At 49.9% G+C, this 20,108-nt stretch overlaps 2 protein-coding genes across 3 annotated transcripts in view; one reads left to right on the plus strand and one right to left on the minus strand.

The window, feature by feature from the left end:
• slc35b2 (solute carrier family 35 member B2) overlaps window positions 1–4,674 on the plus strand; it is a 28,762-nt gene extending 24,088 nt beyond the window's left edge. For both annotated transcript variants that reach the window (XM_069887997.1, XM_069887998.1), the window contains one exon: window positions 2,662–4,674. In XM_069887997.1, coding sequence (XP_069744098.1) covers window positions 2,662–3,597 — 936 coding nt within the window. In that variant the 3' untranslated portion in view covers window positions 3,598–4,674. The remainder of the gene's footprint in view (window positions 1–2,661) is intronic.
• A 6,629-nt stretch (window positions 4,675–11,303) lies between these two features.
• hsp90ab1 (heat shock protein 90, alpha (cytosolic), class B member 1) overlaps window positions 11,304–20,108 on the minus strand; it is a 44,809-nt gene continuing 36,004 nt past the window's right edge. Inside the window, exons 8-11 of the mRNA XM_069887995.1 lie at window positions 18,289–18,436; window positions 14,742–15,010; window positions 14,063–14,396; window positions 11,304–11,655 (exon numbers count right to left, since the gene is read on the minus strand). Coding sequence (XP_069744096.1) covers window positions 11,546–11,655; window positions 14,063–14,396; window positions 14,742–15,010; window positions 18,289–18,436 — 861 coding nt within the window. The 3' untranslated portion in view covers window positions 11,304–11,545. The remainder of the gene's footprint in view (window positions 11,656–14,062; window positions 14,397–14,741; window positions 15,011–18,288; window positions 18,437–20,108) is intronic.

Here is a 20,108-nt window from a genome sequence, read left to right on the forward strand (position 1 = left end):
CAAGTGAAGGTATCCATGCACCGTATCAATCGAAGGTAGCGCCAGCCAGCACCGTACCAACCGAAGGTAGCGCCAGCACCATGTCAATCGAAAGTAGCACAGCACCGTATCAACCGGAGGTAATGCCAGCACAGTATCAACTGAAGGTAGCACCATGTCAATCAAAGGTAGCCCGGGCACTGTTAAAGCAGAAAGTAGTGCCGGACCGTTTCAACCGAAGGTAGTGCCGACACCGTGTCAAGTGAAGGTATCCATGCACCGTATCAACCGAAGGTAGCGCCAGCACCATGTCAATCGAAAATAGCACAGCACCGTATCAACCGGAGGTAATGCCAGCACAGTATCAACTGAAGGTAGCACCATGTCAATCGAAGGTAGCGCTGGTACCATATCAACTGAAGGTAGTGCTTGCACCATGTAAATCGAAGGTAGCGCCAGTAGCACCAGGACCGTATCAAACGAAGGTAGCGCCAGTAGTGCTATCACCATGTCAACCGAAAGTGGCGCTAGCACCATGTCAATCAAAGGTAGCGCCAGTACCATCAACACCATGTCAAGCGAAGTTAGCGCCGGCATCATGTCAACCGAAAGTAGCGCCAGCACCGTGTCAAGCAAAGGTAGCGCCGGCATCATGTCAACCGAAGGTAGTGCCAGCACCTTGTCGAGCAAAGGTAGCACCAGCATCGTGTCGAGCAAAGGTAGCGCTGGCACCATGTCAAGCGAAAGAAACACCGGCACCATTTCAACAGAAGGTAACGCCAGAGCCGTTTCAACCGAAGGTAGCGCCAGCACCGTGTCGAGCAAAGGTAGCGCCAGCACCGTGTCAAGCGAAGGTAGTGCCGGCACCATGTCGAGCGAAGGAAGCGCCAGCACCATTTCAACAGAAGGTAACGCCAGAATCGTTTCAACCGAAGGTAGCGCTAGCACCGTGTCGAGCGAAGATAGCGCCGGCACCGTATCGAGCGAAGTTGCGCCGGCACCGTGTCGAGCGAAGGTAGCGCCGGCACCGTGTCGAGCGAAGGTAGCGCCGGCACCGTGTCGAGCGAAGGTAGCGCCGGCACCGTGTCGAGCGAAGGTAGCGCCGGCACCGTGTCGAGCGAAGGTAGCGCCGGCACCGTGTCGAGCGAAGGTAGCGCCGGCACCGTGTCGAGCGAAGGTAGCGCCGGCACCGTGTCGAGCGAAGGAAGCGCCGGCACCGTGTCGAGCGAAGGAAGCGCCGGCACCGTGTCGAGCGAAGGAAGCGCCGGCACCGTGTCGAGCGAAGGAAGCGCCGGCACCGTGTCGAGCGAAGGAAGCGCCGGCACCGTGTCGAGCGAAGGAAGCGCCGGCACCGTTTCAACAGAAGGTAGTGCCGGCAACATGTCAATCGAAGGTAGTATCAGTAGCGTCAGCACTATGTCGAGCTAAGGTAGCGCTGGCTGGCACCGTGTCAATCGAAGGTAGCGCCAGCACCGTGTCGAGCGAAGGTAGCGCCGGCACCGTGTCGAGCGAAGGTAGCGCCGGCAACATGTCTATTGAAGGTAGCATCGAACCGTATCAATCGAAGGTAGCGCTGGCACCTTGTCAACTGAAGGTAGCACCGTGTCAATCAAAGCTAGAGCTGGCATCATGTCAATCGAAGGTAGCGTCAGTAGCGCCAGCACTGCGTCAAGTGAAGGTAGTGCCGCCACCATATCAACCGAAGGTAGTGCCTGCATCATGTCAACTGAAGGTAGCTTCAGTAGTGCCAGCACCGTGTTGAGCTCAGGTAGCGCTGGCACCATGTCATTCGAAGGTAGCGCTGGCACTGTGTCAACTGAAGTTAGTGCCGGTACAGTGTCAATTGAAGGTAGCTCCAGTACCATGTCAAGGATTTGGGCATATGACAGAATTCCTTCCGTCGACCTGGTTGGAACCGTGGTGGTTGAGGACATGGTAGAGGCGATGGATGGTGTATTTGTTGGTAGCACCGAGATTTGGTGCTGCCGCCTGGTCCTGACAGTCACCTTGCGACTTCTACAAATGGCAGCCAGGAAATGACCAGACCCAGCATTGGAGGCCAACTGCTGCCCTGGGCACGTCGGCCACAATCTTTTCCTCAAGACTGTTCTCGGGTGTTCAATTTCTTGTCAGTTCCAGTGCAGAGATTTCCGTGTTCTTCCAACCACAGGGGTAATACAAACATCCCAATATGACAAGTCAAATAGCTTCCACATGGAAGGTTGGTGAGGAAGGTTCAGGCACGAGGTGTTAATGTTGAGATAGTCAAATGGGTTCAATGGTGGCTGGAAGATAAATGCCAGAGTCATGGTGGACAAATGCCTGTCAGGGTGGAGGCCAGTGATGAGCAGTGTGCCTCAGGGATCGGTCCACCTGTAGAGGTTTTCGAGAGTCTTCGGTGATGAACCGAATCTCCTCAGACACCTCACAAAGTCCAGCCGCTGGTGAGTCTTCTTCATGATTGCATCAACATGGAGGCCTCAGGGCAGATCCTCGGAGATGTTGACACCCAGGAATTTGAAGCTCTTGACCCTCTCCTCTACTCAGCCCTGGGTCCAGTGGATAATAAAAGAAAATTGACCATGGTGGCTGAAAGGACAAGTGAGTGTATTCTTTATTTGTTTGTAAACTGTGGTAAATCAGTGCTGTTACACCCTCACCACCTCCCTCTCTGACCCGCAGGTCTCCTACCTGACATGGGGAGTGCTGCAGGAGCGTGTGATGACCCAGGCGTACAGCAGCACCCACGATCACCCCGGGGTGAAGTTTCACGACTCCCAGTTCCTGGTCTTCATGAACCGTGTGCTGGCCATGATGGTAGCCGCTGTCTGCTGCCTGCTGACCAAACAGCCCCGGCATGGCGCTCCCATGTACAAGTACTCCTTCGCCTCCCTCTCCAACATCCTCAGCAGTTGGTGCCAGTATGAAGCCCTCAAGTACGTTAGCTTCCCCACCCAGGTGCTGGCCAAGGCCTCCAAGGTCATCCCTGTTATGCTGATGGGGAAGCTGGTGTCCAACCGGAGCTACGAATACTGGGAGTACCTGACAGCGTTGCTGATCTCAGCAGGGGTCAGCCTGTTCCTGCTGTCCAGTGGGCAGGAGAAGAGGCCCTCCACCATCACCACCTTCTCAGGCCTCTTCATCCTGGCCGGGTACATCGTCTTCGACAGCTTCACCTCCAACTGGCAGGATGCCCTCTTCTCCCACAAGATGTCTCCCGTGCAGATGATGTTCGGGGTGAACCTATTCTCCTGCCTCTTCACTGTGGGCTCCCTGATAGAGCAGGGAGCCTTCTTCCACTCATTCTCTTTCATGGCCCAGCACCCGGAGTTCGGGCTCCACGCTGGCCTGCTGTCCATCTGCTCCGCCTGTGGCCAGCTCTTCATCTTCTACACCATCCGGCAGTTTGGCGCTGCTGTCTTCACCATCTTGATGACCCTGCGCCAGGCCCTGGCCATCCTGCTGTCCTGCCTGCTGTACGGCCATGCTGTGTCACCACTGGGTGCACTGGGCATCGCCACTGTCTTCCTCGCCCTTTTTCTGCGCGTCTACGCCCGTAGCCGCCTCAAGGCCAAGAGGCCAGCGCAGGGGCTGGTTCCCGCCGTGCAGAAGGTGTAGAGGGTCTGCACATACACGGGATAGAGGAAATGATGCAGCAGGACCGAGAGGGTGGAGGGAAAAAGCCAAGGGAGGTGGGGACAGGTCAGTCTACTAGCATGTGAGCCTGGGGACTCCACTGTGCAGGACAGGAGGCATGCAGGCCCAGGTATGACCCTTTCCATCCTCAGTCAGGGTTCGCACTCAGTGAGGACATGTTTGCCCGTCTCTATGCCTGTGTAGCTGTGCAAGTGTGCATTAGTGGGGGGGTGGGGGGGGGGTGTACACGAGTTATAGATGGGCTCTTCTACAGGTAATGTAAAGTGGGCTGATTAGACAGGTTATGTGTGGATGTTTACACAGTACATTGAGTACGTGTATAGTGGTTGCATACAGGGTTTGTGCAAGCACAATATACAGGTGAGTGTGTTCCCTGCATTGTCAAGATGTGTTTCATGGTGTATGTGTGTCTACAGGCATTGTACAGGGGTGTCTATGTCCTGTACAAGTGGAGTGTTGTGTGTGCGAACAGGGGGTTTATGTGGTGTGCTGTGTGTGCAGTCTGCGAGCAGGATGTGTGCGTGCAGTGTACGAGCGGGGTGTTGGTGCTGTGTGTGAGTGGGGTGTTTGTGCTGTGTGCGAGCGGGATGTGCACGGTGTATGAGTGGGGTGCTTTGTGTGCAGTGTAAGTGGGATGTTGTGTGGTGTACGGGTTGTGTGTCTGATGTACAAGTGCGGTGTCTCGTGTGTGTGCAGTGCGTACATTGCCTTGGCCATGATTGGGCTCATTCTCCCCTACCTCAGCCAACACCCTGCCGGCTCTGGAAGCCATGCTGTGTACCTGAACAGGGTGCAATGCACATGTCCTTATTTCACTGGGGCTTCATCAAGCCTTTTTATTCTCCCATCTTCCAAGTGCATGGTGCCGTTCTGCAGCCTGGTCGGTGTGTCCGTCTTGATCCAGACTGCCATCTGCCACACTGGACTCCTGCCTCCTAGTGCCCCAGCTGCAGGCTTGGCCAGGTGTGCCTGGGCTAGTGTTCACATCTGGCTGGGAGAATGGTGGAATTTAATCACTAATAAAATATTTTTGGCAAATGGTGGCTCCTCGTTCCTGCCCAGACACTCTTCAGTGAAGGAATTCGGCACCACATCAAGCTTAGGGAGGGGAACTTTGTTGGCCACCAGGCCAGTATCCTCTGGGGTGTGAGGTCCTATCCCCCACACTCTCAGCAATGGGGAATGCTTCTGTTGGTTCGTGGCCATCTGCCATCGACTCTGCACACATGACCAATCTTACCATCACTTTGAAGTGGCTTCTCCCTGATGCACCTCGATGGAGGTGAACCCCTTTTACTAGGCCATACAGACATTTCAAGTCACGTGTTCTTCCTCCTTCGCTGAGATTGGGGTTGGGAGTACAAGGAAGAGCAATTTCACCAACGGACGCCTTATTCAAAAACCTCACAGATGCTGAATTGAAAACTTGCAGCAGGTCAGTGCCAGTGGAGGGGGATGCTAAACCAGTAGGGTGACACCAGGCTTGCTATGGCAGAAAGCTGTTGACCGGTGGGGGGGTGGATGATTATTAGAAAAGGAAATAAAAGGGCATAAAAGCTGTGACCTGCCCAGCAGCAGGGGATGATGTGGGTGGGGAGCTTGGCTGGCCTGCAGTTTTAACCAGCCCAAGTGGTCCAAACTGTCCACTCTCAACGACTCTTTCTTCTCTCCCCCCCCCCCCCCCCCCCCCAAGGACTTTGTTCAAAGTTTATAGGTTCCGTTACCTGTGGAGTAGTCGTTTAGTCGGTTTATTTCGGACTGACAATGTAAAAAAAAGTTGACTTCAGTCCGTGGCTCTCCCTTACACATACTGTGGACCCCAGGAAGGGTTGGGTCTCTTAGCAGTTCCAAACCTCTGCTACCTGCATATGTCTAAAAATTATCCCTGCCTCTCCCACCACCTCTGCCAGATTGTTCCACACCCAACACCCTCTATAAACAAGGTTATGCCTCAGGTCCCCTTTAAACCTGGGCATCCACTTTTTGCCTCTGACCCTGTGGCCCTCGAGATTTCACACAACTCAAAAATGTCCATCCTCAGCCTACAACATTAGGAATCAGATGCAGTGTTCTGAAAATTCAAGCCCTTCAGTTCCAGAAAAATCCCTTTAAATCATAGAACACGACAGTGCAGAACAGACCCTGCTAGTGTGCGCCAAACTATTTTCCTGCTCCCAGTCCATGTCCCTGTCCAATTCCTCTTCAATGTTAAAACTGAGCCCACATTCACTATTTCAGCTGGCAGCTCATTCCACACCACCAACCCTCCCTGTGGGAGGAAGTTCCCCCAAACCCACCCTCAGTGGAAAAAGCCGACCAACATTAACTCTGTCTGACACCCCTCATCATTTTAAATTCCTCGATCAAATCTCCCCTCATTCTTATACACCCCAGAGAATAAAGTCCTAACACACATAACAATTACAGAATAGAGACAGACCAACCTGCCCCTTCTCCAAGTTTGGCCTCAACAATTCCCTGTACAATTTTAACATCACATCCCAGCTCCTAGACTCTGATTTATAAAGGCCTTTCCTCACCACCCTATCCACATGTGAATCCAGGGAACGATGTACCTTTATTCCTAGATCCTTCTGTTCCACTGCCCATCCATTCCCCATGTACGTCCTGTTTTGATGAGCCCGACCAACATGCAACACCTCACAGTGATTTGCATTAAACTCCATCAGCCATCTCTCAGCCCACTCTCCTCACTGGCCCAAATCCCACTCTCCTCACTGGCCCAAATCCCACTCTCCTCACTGGCCCAAATCCCACTCTCCTCACTGGCCCAAATCCCACTCTCCTCTCTGGGCCAAATTCCTCTCTCCTCACTGGCCTAAATCCCTCCACAAGTTTTTAAACCTTTATTATCCACAGCTCCGCCTATCCTAGTATCATCCGCATATTTTACTAATCTAATTTCCCACCTCATCATCCAGATCATTAATGTATATGATAAACAGCAATGGACCCAGTACTGAACTTTGAGGCAATTCACTAGTCCGCAGCTTCCAATCTGATAAACCGTTTTCTCCCACCACTCTGGCATCTCCTGTTCATCCCTTGTTGATCTATTTTACTACTTCAATGTTAATACCTAATGATTGAACCTTCCTAACTAATCTTCCCTGAGGATCCTGATCAAAGGCCTCACTGAAGTCCATATTTACAACATCCACTGCCTTCCCCTCATCAATTTTCCTAGAAAACTTAAAATTTGATGTTTGTCCAACATGATCTTCCCCTCACAAATCCATGTCGACTGTTACTAATCAAATCCTGCCTATCCAAATATTTATATATCTCCCTTCTCTAAGAATACTTTCCATTAACTGACCCAGCACAGACATCAAACGTACAGACCTATAACGAGATTAACTCCTAGCACCTTTTTTAAACAATGGAACTACACGAGCCACCCCCGAATCCTCCGGCACTGATCCTGTTAATAATGACATTTTAAATATCTCTGTCAAATCCCCCACTATTTCTACACTAACCTCCCTCTCGGTCCTAGGGAATATCTTGTCAGGACCTGGAGACTTACCCACCTTCATTTTTCTTAAAAGCGCCAGAACTTCTTCTTTAATCATCATTCTTTCCATAACTTCCCTACTTATTTCCCTTACTTTATACAGATCAGTAACCTAATTAACCTTTCCCTACAACTCAGTTGCTCAGGACAGGGCAACATCCAAGTAAATCTATTTTATTGAGATCTTTCCTGTAGTTCGGTGACCAAAACCGCACACAATCCTCCACATTTGACCTCATCAATGTCTTAGACAACTTCACCATAACATCCCAGCTTCTGTACTCAATACTTTGATTTATGAAGGCCAATGTGCCAAAAGTTCTCTTTACAACCCCGTCCACCTGTTTCACCACTTTCAGGGAATTCTGTACCTGTATTTCCAGATCCCTCTGTTCTACCCCACTCCTCAGTGCCCAACCATTGACCGTGTACATCCTTTCTTGGTTTGTCCTTCCAAAATGCAACACCTCCCACTTGTCTCCATTAAATTCCATCTGGCATTTTTCAGCCCATTTTCCCAACTGGTCCAGATCCCTCTGCAAACTTTGAAAACTTTCTTCACTGTCCACAACGCCTCCAATCTTAGTGTCATCTGCCAACTTGCTGATCCAATTTCCCACATTATCATCCAGATCATTGATATAGACAACAAAATGGTCCCAGCACCGATCCCTGAGGCACTAGTCACAGGGCTCCACTACTCTCTGGCTAATCCAGTTCACCACTTCATTATGAATCCCCAGTGTCTGAACCTTCCTGACCAACCTCCCATGTGGGACCCACTCTCCCTACCTCCCAGTTTGATAAATGGCAGCATCTTTGATTTGTCCCCGTATCCTTTTCTACTCATCTGCAGTGATCCACCTGCATCTCCACCTCTCCTGCCTTCTGTTCTCACCCTCTTCCCCAGATTCTTTATATTCACAACCTCTGCACAGGTTCCTCCAGCTGCCCTGGTTTCCTTCGTCTTTCCAAGGACAGAGGGAATCAGCCAGATGGGTGTAATCGGGGAGCGAAGGCTGGAAGGTTAACGGCTCCTTCTCCACATTTCAATGCTCTGACAGATTATCATTAATATTCCTAAAATTGTAGAAGAAAATGGCCTCAGCTTCTGTGCTGGCTCAAAGGGTCCATTCAAAGTAAACCAAGGACGTCATTTCACCTCCACCCCGTTGCATCCTCTCAGGATCATATGTTCCAAACACAACAATCTATTTTTATGAACTGCCTGTGATAGAACAGGACTCTCCCAGGAATTATGGACAAATAATGGTAGATGGGACCAGACCAGAATGTCAATGCAGTCAGCATGGACAAGGTGCACTGAATGGCCTTGACTTCCTCAGCAGTGTGGGAGTCCTAGGGTGGGTTTCCTTCAGAAACCTGATGGCTGCAGGGTTGAAACACCATTTCCCGCCTTGTCCCAGATGGGATGGGGTAGGTGAGGTGGGTTCTGCAGTGTCGGCTTTGTCTTTCCCCGACCCACTGCAGCTTCTGATCCCTGAGCAGAGCAAACTCCTGCCCCATGTGATGCACCCAACAAGCCTGGTCTCGATGGTGCCCCTGGAGAAGTTGTTGCCGAACTTCCTGTCTTCTGAAAAAGTAGATGCGGTTGGAGTGCTGTTAATGTTAATGTTTTAATGTCAGGACAGAGGGATGGAGGTCTGGGCAGATCAGTCATGCTCACATTGAATGGTGAGATAGATTGGGCCATGGTTTACGTGCTTGCTCAACCCTTCATCCTAGTGCCTGCCTGTTCCTGCCAGAAGTCTCACCAATGAATGAATCATCAGGACTTGGGCAGGGAGCTGGTCAAAATCCCAGACACTGAGCTGCTATTCACAGGTCCGAGTGTCTCACTGACTGTTTCCATCTTGGTCACTGCCAGCAGACAAGTGGATGTGGACTCATTCCCAGTGGGAGGGGTTTCAATCTGACCACTGGACAGAGCTGCTCTTGTTGGTGAATCTGGGCTGGAAAGAGATTCTTTCGGGAGCAGAGGTGGGGAAGGTTTCACCAACTCAGCAGAGGGGCAGGTTGCAGCTGGAACCATCCGTTGAAAAGATTAAAGTCCAGGGTCATGAGAAGGGAGATGAAGAGTGGCTAACGCACCCAGGGGGATGATTGAAAGCTGTTCATAGGAAATGGGCAAGATCTTTAATACTATTTCCTTTGCCCTTTAAGACACGCAGAGGTACGATTAACACAGTGCCCTGACTGAGATAAGAGAAGCAAGTCACCGAGTTCCTGTGGATCCTGCCACCTCCTGCACTCCCACAACCTCTTATCTGGTCCAGCAGTAAACCCGAGCTCCAGGCCTCTTTGGCCCCTGGTTCCAACAACCCCCCCCGCCACACATGAATAGCAAGCAGTCTGGACCTTCACAAATGTCTTTCTCAATGGCTGTCTCAACCACCACCGAGTCCTGTGCTGCTCCACTACCCTGCAGTGACACCCCAACTCCTGTATTCAATAATGATTTATGAAGGCCAACATACCAGATGCTTTCTTCACCACCCTATCTACATGTGACTCCACTTTCAGGGAATTATGTACCAGAATTCCTAAATCCCTTTGTCCTACTCCCCTCCTCAATTGTCCACCATTTACCGTGTCTGACTTTTGCTGATCAGTCCTACCAAAATATAGCACCTCACACTTATCACTATTAAACTCCATCTGCCATCTTCCAGCCCACTCTTCTAACTGTCCTAAATCCCACTGCAAGCTTTGATAATCTTCTTATCTGTCCACAACACCAGCAATCTTCGTATCATCTGCTTACTTACTAATCCAATTTACCACCTATCATCCAGATCATTAATATATATGACAGCAGTGGACCCAGTACCGATCCCTGAGGCACTCTACTTGTCATCAGTCTCCAATTCAACAAACAATTTTCCACCACTACTCTCTGGCATCTCCCATCCAACCACTGGTGAACCTATTTCACTACTTCAACATTAATACCTAATGCTTGAACCTTCCTAACTAACCTCTTATGCGGAACCTTGTCAAAGGCCTTTCTAAAGTCCATATAGATAACATGTACAGCCTTCTCACTGACTGAAGGGCGTACTCACACTCTGACCCTGCTCCCCCAGAGCCCACACCCCCCCGTGGTCTGGGTTGCCATGGGCCAACAGTGAGTAGTCAAGTGTCTCTGTGGAGATGGACAGGCTCCGCCACATCAACTCCCAGTTACCCCCCCCTCCCCCCACCTAGCCAGTTCTGTAAGGATGGATGCAACTCCTCGTATCTGTCCAATTTCTTTCTTGAATATTACAATATTGGAGGTGACAGAAATTGCAGAGACTATGTTGGTTGCACAGGCTTGGTGAGGTGGTTGGCAAGGACAAGGGGAATCCTGTTCCTGTAAGGGGAAAGGGGCCAGGGCCAATGTGGGGGCTGCATTGACAGCCTCGAGGGCCTGATGTGTCAGTGCCAAAAGTAATGCCCCAATCATAGCCCTGATGCTTCCATCTGATAGATATTCCACCATCTCCTTCACATCACGGCTCCAGAAGCCTCAAATACAATGATTATATCTGCCCCATGGAACCACACATCTGCACCACAAACACATCCTGTATAGTCACTCTCAACCTCTGGCCCCTTATGACTCTACTCAAAGTTTATGGGCTCCCTTCTCTGTGAAGTAGCCACGTTGAGTTGGTTTCTTCTCTATTTCAGTCTGTGCCCCCCTCCTTAGATGTTCTGTGTTCATTTAGAAAGACTGTTCATCTCCCTGGGGAAATTATTTTGTCTGTCCACATGATTGATGTCTCATGATTTTATCCCTCAGCCTGACCCTTATTCCTGGCCAGTCCAAGCCCAGAATGTAGACTGGGGGCCAATGGCTCACCTGGCAGAACCAAGGTTTGCATTCACCCCAACTGGACAAAGAATAACTGGTAAGGCCAGGATTCTGTGCCCCCCACTGGCAGAGGAGCTCACCTTCCACGAAGAAGCCCTCCCTGGGTTACAACAGAGAACTGCACACCCCACCCACTCTTTGCCAGGAGGTTTGACTCTGAACTATCTCTCTTCCCCCCACCCACTCCAATCCCACAGCCTCAAACTCTCGTCTCTGCTGTCACACACCACAAACCCAGGAGCTCAGACATGCCAGTGGATCAGACTTTTATTTTACAGAACATTGCTCTGAAAAAAACATGCTCTTCAAAATAAAATACAGGACAGCAACAGTTTGGCTGTGGTGCCAGGATGAGGCCCACTCACTGGCCAGACAACGACTGTATACACACTGCACCACAGACCCTGTGCCAGGTCCAAATTAAATACAACAGTCCAATGCGGGCGGGCGGCAGGGAATGAGGGGGTGGAGAGTAAGCGAGGGCAGAAGGACTAGTCCACCTCCTCCATACGGGATGCATCTTCATCTCCCTCCAGGGGCGGAATATCTTCAGCAGGTTGTGGAGTGGCCTCGTCCACGGTCACATCCTCCTCGTCGATACCTGTGGACAGAGAGAGGGTGAGCGGGAGCCAGGAACTTCCAACACAAGCAGGCCACTCACTCCCAGTCAGGAAAATCACCTCAGGCCCACCATTAGTACTGGCAGGGGGCTGAGATGGGGGTGGGGCAGGGGGCATACATCAACAAAGCATATGGTTTACAGGGTTGACCCAGCATGACCTGTGGATAAGGGGTACTGGTCCAACACCATCAAACTGTCAATACATGTTACCCATGGTCTCCACCCCACCCACCACTTCAGGGACAGGAGGAAAAAGTACATCAAGCAGCAGATGTTTCATAGAACATTAAACCACAGAACAATTACAGCACAGAAACAGGCCAGTTCAGCCTTTCTCGTCCATGCTGAACATCTAGTCCCATTGACCCGCTCCCGGCCCATTTATCCACACCTCTCCCGTCCATAAACTTATCCAATTTTCCCTTAAATATTAATATCGAACTTGCATCTACCATTTTGGCCGGAAGCTCATTCCACACTCCCTCCACCCTCTGAGTGAAGAAATTCCTCCTTCAACCTCAATCCATGTTCTCATGTTTGAATCTCCCCCACTCGATGGAAAAAGCCTATCCACATCGACTCTATCCGTCCCCCTTATAATTTTAAACACCTCTATCAAATCACCCCTCAATCTTCTACACTCCAGGGAATAAAGTCCAAGCCTGCTCAACCTTTCCCTGTAACTCAAACCCTGAAATCCAGGCAACATTCTTGTAAATCTCCTCTGCACTCTCTCTATTCTGTTTACATCCTTCCTGTAATTCAGCGACCAAAACTGCACACAATATTCCAAATTTGGCCCCACCAATGCCGTGTACAACTTCAACATGACATATCAACTCCTGTATTCAATAATGATTTATGAAGGCCAACATATCAAAAGCATTCTTCACCACCCTATCTACATGTGACTCCACTTTCAGGGAATTATGTACCAGAATTCCTAAATCCCTTTGTCCTACTCCCCTCCTCAATTGTCCACCATTTACCGTGTCTGACTTTTGCTGATCAGTCCTACCAAAATGTAGCACCTCACTTATCACTATTAAACTCCATCTGCCATCTTCCAGCCCACTCTTCTAACTGTCCTAAATCCCACTGCAAGCTTTGAAACCCTTCTTCACTGACCACAACACCAGCAATCTTCGTATCATCTGCTTACTTACTAATCCAATTTACCACCTATCATCCAGATCATTAATATATATGACAGCAGTGGACCCAGTACCGATCCCTGAGGCACTCTACTTGTCATCAGTCTCCAATTCAACAAACAATTTTCCACCACTACTCTCTGGCATCTCCCATCCAACCACTGGTGAACCTATTTCACTACTTCAGCATTAATACCTAATGCTTGAACCTTCCTAACTAACCTCTTATGCGGAACCTTGTCAAAAGCCTTTCTAAAGTTCGGCGGGCAGCAACCTCCTTTGAAGAAGACCGCAGAGCCCACCTCACTGAGAAAAGACAAAGGAGAAAAAACCCAACACCCAACCCCAATCAACCAATTTTCCCTTGCAACCGCTGCAACCGTGTCTGCCTGTCCCGCATCGGACGAGCCTGCAGCAGACGTGGACATACCCCTCCATGAATCTTCGTCCGCCAAGCCAAAGAAGAAGATAGACAACATCACGAGACCCAAAGTGTTTATCAACACAAACCTCTGTCACCTGACCTATTTGGTTCCCTAATAGGAGATCCAATACTGCTCCCTCTCAATTTGGTTCTTCTATGTATTGATTTAGAAAGCTTTCCTGAACACATTTGACAAACTCCAACCCATCCAGCCCTTTTACAGAATGGGTGTCCCAGTCAATGTGTGGAAATTTACATTCTAGCACAGTACAGGCCCTTCGGCCCACGATGTTGTGCAAACATACACAACAATCTAACCCTTCCTTCCCTCACAGCCACAACCCTCTAATTCTATCCGCGTGCTTGTCTGTGTGTGTTAAACTCCCCCTATGAACCAGCACCCACCACCACTCCAGGCAACTTACAAGGTGTGGGAGATTTTTGTTGAAAGAGTGGGGCAGCAGTTCAGGAATAGGGAAGCACAGGACAGCAGAGCCATTTCAATGACACGCAACACATCCCTGCTCCTCACCCTACACAGCCATCCCAGGGGCTCCACGTCAAGGCCAGCCATCTCCTTGCCAGATCCAGGCAGGACACAAACCACCCCCATGGGGCCACAGCTTCTCCTCCTCCCCTCCCCCCCAGGATGGGCCATAGGCAACTTCCCCCGCCACTTCCTCGAGACAAGAGTTGCTTCACCCCTTGGATGGGCCACAGCAAACCCTCCCCATGTGGGGCCAGTTTCCCCCCACCCTGTGGGGCCACAGCTCCTCCTCCCCCTGTCAGACAGGGGAGCCCTACTCACCAAGGCCCAGCTTGATCATGCGGTAGATGCGGTTGGAGTGGGTTTGGGGATCATCCAGGGAGAAGCCAGAGGAGAGTAATGCCGTCTCGAAGAGCAGTATGACCAGGTCCTTCACAGCCTTGTCGTTGCGGTCAGCATCAGCCTTCTGCCTCAGTGTGTCGACGATGGGATGGTCAGGGTTGATCTCCAGGTGTTTTTTGGCCATCATGTAGCCCATGGTAGAGTTGTCCCTCAGTGCTTGAGCCTTCATGATCCGCTCCATGTTGGCCGTCCATCCGTAAGTACTGGTCACGATGCAGCAGGGAGATGACACCAACCGGTTGGAGATGGTCACCTGCAAGGGCAGGAGGTCAGCTCATCTCCCTGGCTGGAACCTCCCCAAGCTGGAACCCCCTCCCCACCGACCCCAAACGAGAAGACAGAATCCCAGAGACCACCCCGGCTTGAGGAGACAGGACCCTCGAGCCCCACTCCAGAGGACCTCACCCAGGAACCCCCTTCCCGGGGAGCAGAGGACTCCCTCCCTGAGAAAGATAGGACCCCTGAGCCCCCCCCCCAAGGGAGATGGAAACTCCAAGCCCCCCACCCCCCCCAGAAGAGAAAGGACCCCTGAGGGCCCCCCCCGAGGGAGACGGGAAACCCGAGCCCCCCGCTCCTCCCTGGGGGAGACGGGCCTCACCTTCTCCACCTTCTTGTCCAGGATTTCCTTCATCAGCTTGCACAGACCGTCGTACTTTGTCTTGTCAGCCTCGCGCTTCTTCTTCTCCTCCTCATCCTCTGGCAGCTCCAGCCCCTCCTTGGTGACAGATACCAGCTGCTTGCCGTCGAACTCCTTCAGCTGCTGCACGCAGTATTCATCGATAGGCTCCGTCATGTAGACCACTTCGAAGCCCCGCTTCCTCACCCGCTCCACAAAGGCAGAGTTGGCCACCTGCTCCTTGCGTTCACCTGAGGGCACAGGGTTCACATGGTGAGTGTGGGCCCACCCATCTCATGTATCACGGGATACATGACAGCAAACAGAGCCCGGCTCCACACAGCAGGCACCAAAATACCCCGACCTCTGGCTAGGTGCCAGCAGATCACATCACCGCTCGCCAAGGATGGAGGCAGAAGGCACTATAGCCCCTTCACTCAACGTCCGCTGTCAGGAAAACAAGGCGGGAAGAATGTTATCAGGCACAGGTGAGACCTCACAGATATGGGCTCCTTGTTTAAGAAAGGAAGTGCTGATGGAGAGATGATCCACAAGGATGATCCTAGGAATGAAATGATTATCACATGAGCGTTTCACAGCTCTTGGCCTGAATTCAGGAGAATGAGGGGGAATCTCGCTGTAACATTTTGAATGTTGAAAGGCATGGACAGAGTTGATGTGGAAAGGTTTCCAGGGCACAACTTGAGGATTGAAGCACAGTAACAGGCCAGTTCATCTGCTCAGAGCACGACGATGCCCAAATTTAAATCTTTCTGCTTGCACACAATCCATAACCCTTTATATTCATGGGTCTGGCTCTGTGTGGAAGCCATTTAATTACAGTATCTGCTTCCACCACAACCCCTGGCAGCCAGCCAGTTCCAGGAACTCACCACTCCATGTGCAAGAATATTTACCCCATTCCATCATTCCAAGACCAGAAAATATAGGAGCAGTCGGCTATTCGGCCCATCAAGTTCACTCTGCCATTCCATCCTGACCTGATCCACTCTCCCACTCAGCCCCACTCCCCTGCCTTCTCCCTATGATCCTCGATACCCTGACTAATCAGGTCCCTATCAATCACTGCCTCAAATATACCCAATGACCTGGCCTCCACATCTGCCTATAGAAGCAAATTCCAGAGGTTCACCACTCTCTCTGGCTGAAGAAATTCCCTGCATCTCTTTGTGGTGAATGTTGCCAAGCTGCCCGTCCCCCCTCTGGCGAGCCTTGCTGAACTAACATTGGCTGTGCATTATCTCGACTGTTAAGGACACTCCTCTTGGATATAACTGTATATGCATCTATTGTCTTTCATTATTGTACCATGTGTTTCTGCTAATAAAAGCCATGATTATTGTTTGACCACATCATCTTTGTCTACTTCATCAACTGGCACTTCACTGTTTCAAACGGACACCCTTCAATTGGCATGGTTAGTGCAGTGATCAGGACCAGTGCTAGAATTCCGCATCGTCTGTAAGGAGTTTGTATGCTCTCCCCTAGCCTGTGTGGGTTTTCTCTGGGGGGCTCTGGTTTTCTTCCACCATTCGAAACATACTGGGGGTTGTAGGTTAATTGGGCAGGATGAGCTTGTGGGTCAAAAAGCTGCAGTATGTCTAAATTTTAAATTTAATTCTGAAGTTGTTCCCTCTTGTCCTAGACTCCCCTTCCATGGGGAACAACTTTGCCACATCTACTCTATCCAGGTCTTTCAACATTCAAAATATATCTATGAGACCCCCCTCATTCTTCTGAACTCCAAGACGTCCAGTCCAAGAGCTGTCAAATGTTCCTCATGTGCTAATCCCTTCATTCCAGGAATCGATCTTGTGAATTTCTCAGAACCTTTTCCAACATCAGCACAGCCTTTCTTAAATAAGGAGCCCAAAACTGTGCTCTGCCCTCCATGAAGCCCCAACATCACATCCCTGCTCTTGTATCCTATCCCACGAAATATGACGGCAACTTTGCATTCGCCTTCTTCACCACCAACTCAACCTGGACGTTCACTTTTAGGGGATCCTGCAACGAGGACTCCTAATCCCTTTGCACCTCCAAATTTGGAAGTTTTCTCCCCATCCAAATAATAGCCTGCTCTTTTATTCCTGCTACCCCAGTGCATGTTCATACATTTCTCAACTTTTTATTCCATTTGCCACTTCTCCCTAATCTAAGTCTCTCTGCACACTTCCCATTTCCTCTTCACTTCCTGCCCCTCCACCTAATCTTTGTATCATCTGTAAACTCAGCCACAAAGCCAGTTATTCCACAATCCAACTCATTAACGTATAAAGAGAAAGGAAGTGGCCCCAACACTGACCCCTGCGGACACCACTGGTAACTGGTAGCCAACCTTCTATTCCAACTCTGTCCATCAGCCAATGCTCTACCCATCCTGGTATCTCTCCTGTAATTCCATGGGCTCTCATCTCGTTAAGCAGCCTCATGGACAGCATCTTGTCAAAGGGATTTTGAAAGTCCAAATATACAACATTCACTGCATCTTTGTCCAACCTGCTTGTGGTTTCCTCAAAATATTAGAACCATAGAACATTACAAAGGCATGTTGACTGTCCCTAATCAGTCCCTGCTATCCAAATAATTGTATATCTGATCTCTTGGAACACCTTCCAATATTTCCCTGCTACTGACATGAGTCTCAGCAGCCTATAATTTCCAGGGTTACTTTTGGAGCCTTTTTTAAACAACAGAACAATATGAGCTACCCTCCAATCCCCCAGCACCACACCTGTGGCTAAGGACATTTTAAAAATACCCCTGAATGCTGGCACTGTGAGGCAGATATAGGGGACTTAATACATGTGCTTTGGTCTTGTCCCAGAATGCAAGGATTTTGGATAATGCACAAATATTGGTAAAGTTCTAGGTATTCAAATTCCTCCCCCTACCCCCCCCCCCCCCCCAGGTTATTTGGAGATAAATACTCTCAAAAGTGGATTCAGACTAGTATGATGGTAGTTAGGGGACCCATCATTTCAGGAGGGGGCCTAAGAATTGGCAGTGGCAGCGTTTGAACAGTTTGATAAATTGGTCACATCTAAACTCAGAAATGGGGCAAATATCTAGGTTTTGGGGGGGGGGGGAAGGGAAGAAATAGTGATGGATGTTGTGGTGAAGCATATTAATGACCAGCGTTTTTTTTTCTATTGTTAGAGGTCTAAATAGACATAAGATTATTACAGTACAACTCCGATTTCCCGAAATTGGATTCTCCAAAATCCTCAGTTATCTGAAAATTTTTTAAAAGTTTCAGATAGACTAGAATATCCAAAATCCTCATTTATCCATTTTTTGGAGCCAAAATGACCGGGGACATCAGGATCCCAGCACGAGTGTTGCCTTAGTGGGGCCACTTTCCAAATCCCCCCCTAGAGTGGGGCAATCAGAATTGCTGACAAGAGAGAGGGAGCATCCAGGAAGGGATGAGGGATTACAACAGAACCACAGGCAGCCCGTGGAACTCCCGCAGTAGTTCCTGCTCCATCTGCAAGTCACAACACACCAGTGATGTAGTAGATGCACTTCTGGTTCTCCTTCATGCGAGAGATGTAGTCAGACAGGGGTGTGAGCTCGTCTCCGGACTGAGAGGTGTGGTAACGCAACAGTTCCGACAGCTTCTTGCGATTCTGAGAGTCCTCGTGGATACCCAACTGTGAAAGAAGAGACAGATGGAGGAAGTCAGCACTCTACTTTCATGGCACAATCCTCGACCACTGAATCAAGGACCATGCCAGTTTGCAGACCTTCTCAAGGTCCTGGGAAAAGCTCTCCTCAAAGTGTGTTTGTGCTGTGAGGGAGCAGGGTCATACCCCTATCCCAACCAGGCCATGTCCTCAAAAATTCTCTGCACCATATGACCACCACTGCAGTTCCTGCCACGAGTCCCACTGGGTCAAACAAGTCAGAATATCACCACATCACTTTATTCTTTGGAGTGCAGGAGAATGAGGGCGATATCACCTCAGGCAAACACAGGACCTTTTTTCCAGAGCAGGGGATTCAGTAACCAGGGGACATGGGTTTAAGGTGGAAGAGGGCCAATTCAACAGTAATCTGAGGGATACTTTCTAAATAAACAGAGGGTGGCGTGTGTTCGAAATGGGCTGCTGAGTGAGGTGGTTGAGGCAGGTACTACTGCATTGTTTAAGAAAAAACATGTATAGGAGAGGTTGAGCGATATGCACCCAATGCAGGCAGGTGGGACAAGTCTGGGTGGAACATTTGGGTCAGCATAGATGGAGGAAAAGCCTGCTCCAATTAAACATGACATTGGGCACATGACCATAAAAGGTATACGAACAAAAGTAGGCCATTCAGCCCACTGAGTCCACTCCACCATTCCATCATGAGCTGATCCATTCTCCCACTCAGCCCCACTCCTCTTGCCTTCTCCTCATAACCTTTGATACCCTGCCTATTCAGATCCCCATCAATCTCTGCCTTTAGTACACCCAATACAGTTAGAGTGCTTAGCCCACTGCTCTACTTCTTCTACACCCATGATTGTGTGGCCAGGTACAATTTCAATGCCATCTACAAGTTTGCCAGTGACATCACAGGTGTTGGCAGAATCACAAACTTCAATGAGGACGTGTCCGGGAGGGAGATCGATCAGCCCATTGAACGGCGGAACAACCACAACCTCACCCTCAACGTCAGCAAAACCAAGGAGAAGATTGTGGACTTCAGGAGGGAGTCAGGGCAACACGACCCAACCAGTCCTCATCAAGGGCTCAGGAGTGGGTCAAGAATTTCAAATATCTGGTGTCAACATCTCAGAGGATCTGGAGCCTCCTCATTGATGCAATCACAAAGGCAGCTTGCCTTACCTATACTTTTTGAGGTGTCTGAAGAGATTGAGAATGTCGCCAGAGACTCACTCAAACTTCTACAGGTGGACAGTGGAGAGCATTCTGACCGGTTCCATCACTGCCTGGAACAGAGGTGTCAATGCACAGGACAGGAATAGGCTACAAAGTGTTGTGAACTTGCCTGTGCCATCATGGGCACCAGACTTCACTGCATGGAGGACATCTATACAAGCCAGTGATTTAAAAAAGCAACCTCTATTGTCAAGACCCCCACCACCCAGGCCACGTACTCTTCACTCTGCCTAAAGACGAGCACTCAGCGGCACCAGGATGGCTTCTTCCCCACTGCCATCAGATTCCTGAACGATCAATGAACCAGGCACTGTCTTACTTTTCATGCACGATTATTTTATTTATAGTAATGTTGTAAGATGGTTATAATTATGAATGTTTGCTCTGTGACGCTGCCACAAAACAGCAAATTTCATGACTGGTTCATGACAATAAATTC

This window comes from Narcine bancroftii, chromosome 6 (genome assembly GCF_036971445.1).
Source record: "Narcine bancroftii isolate sNarBan1 chromosome 6, sNarBan1.hap1, whole genome shotgun sequence".
Lineage (NCBI taxonomy): Eukaryota > Metazoa > Chordata > Chondrichthyes > Torpediniformes > Narcinidae > Narcine > Narcine bancroftii.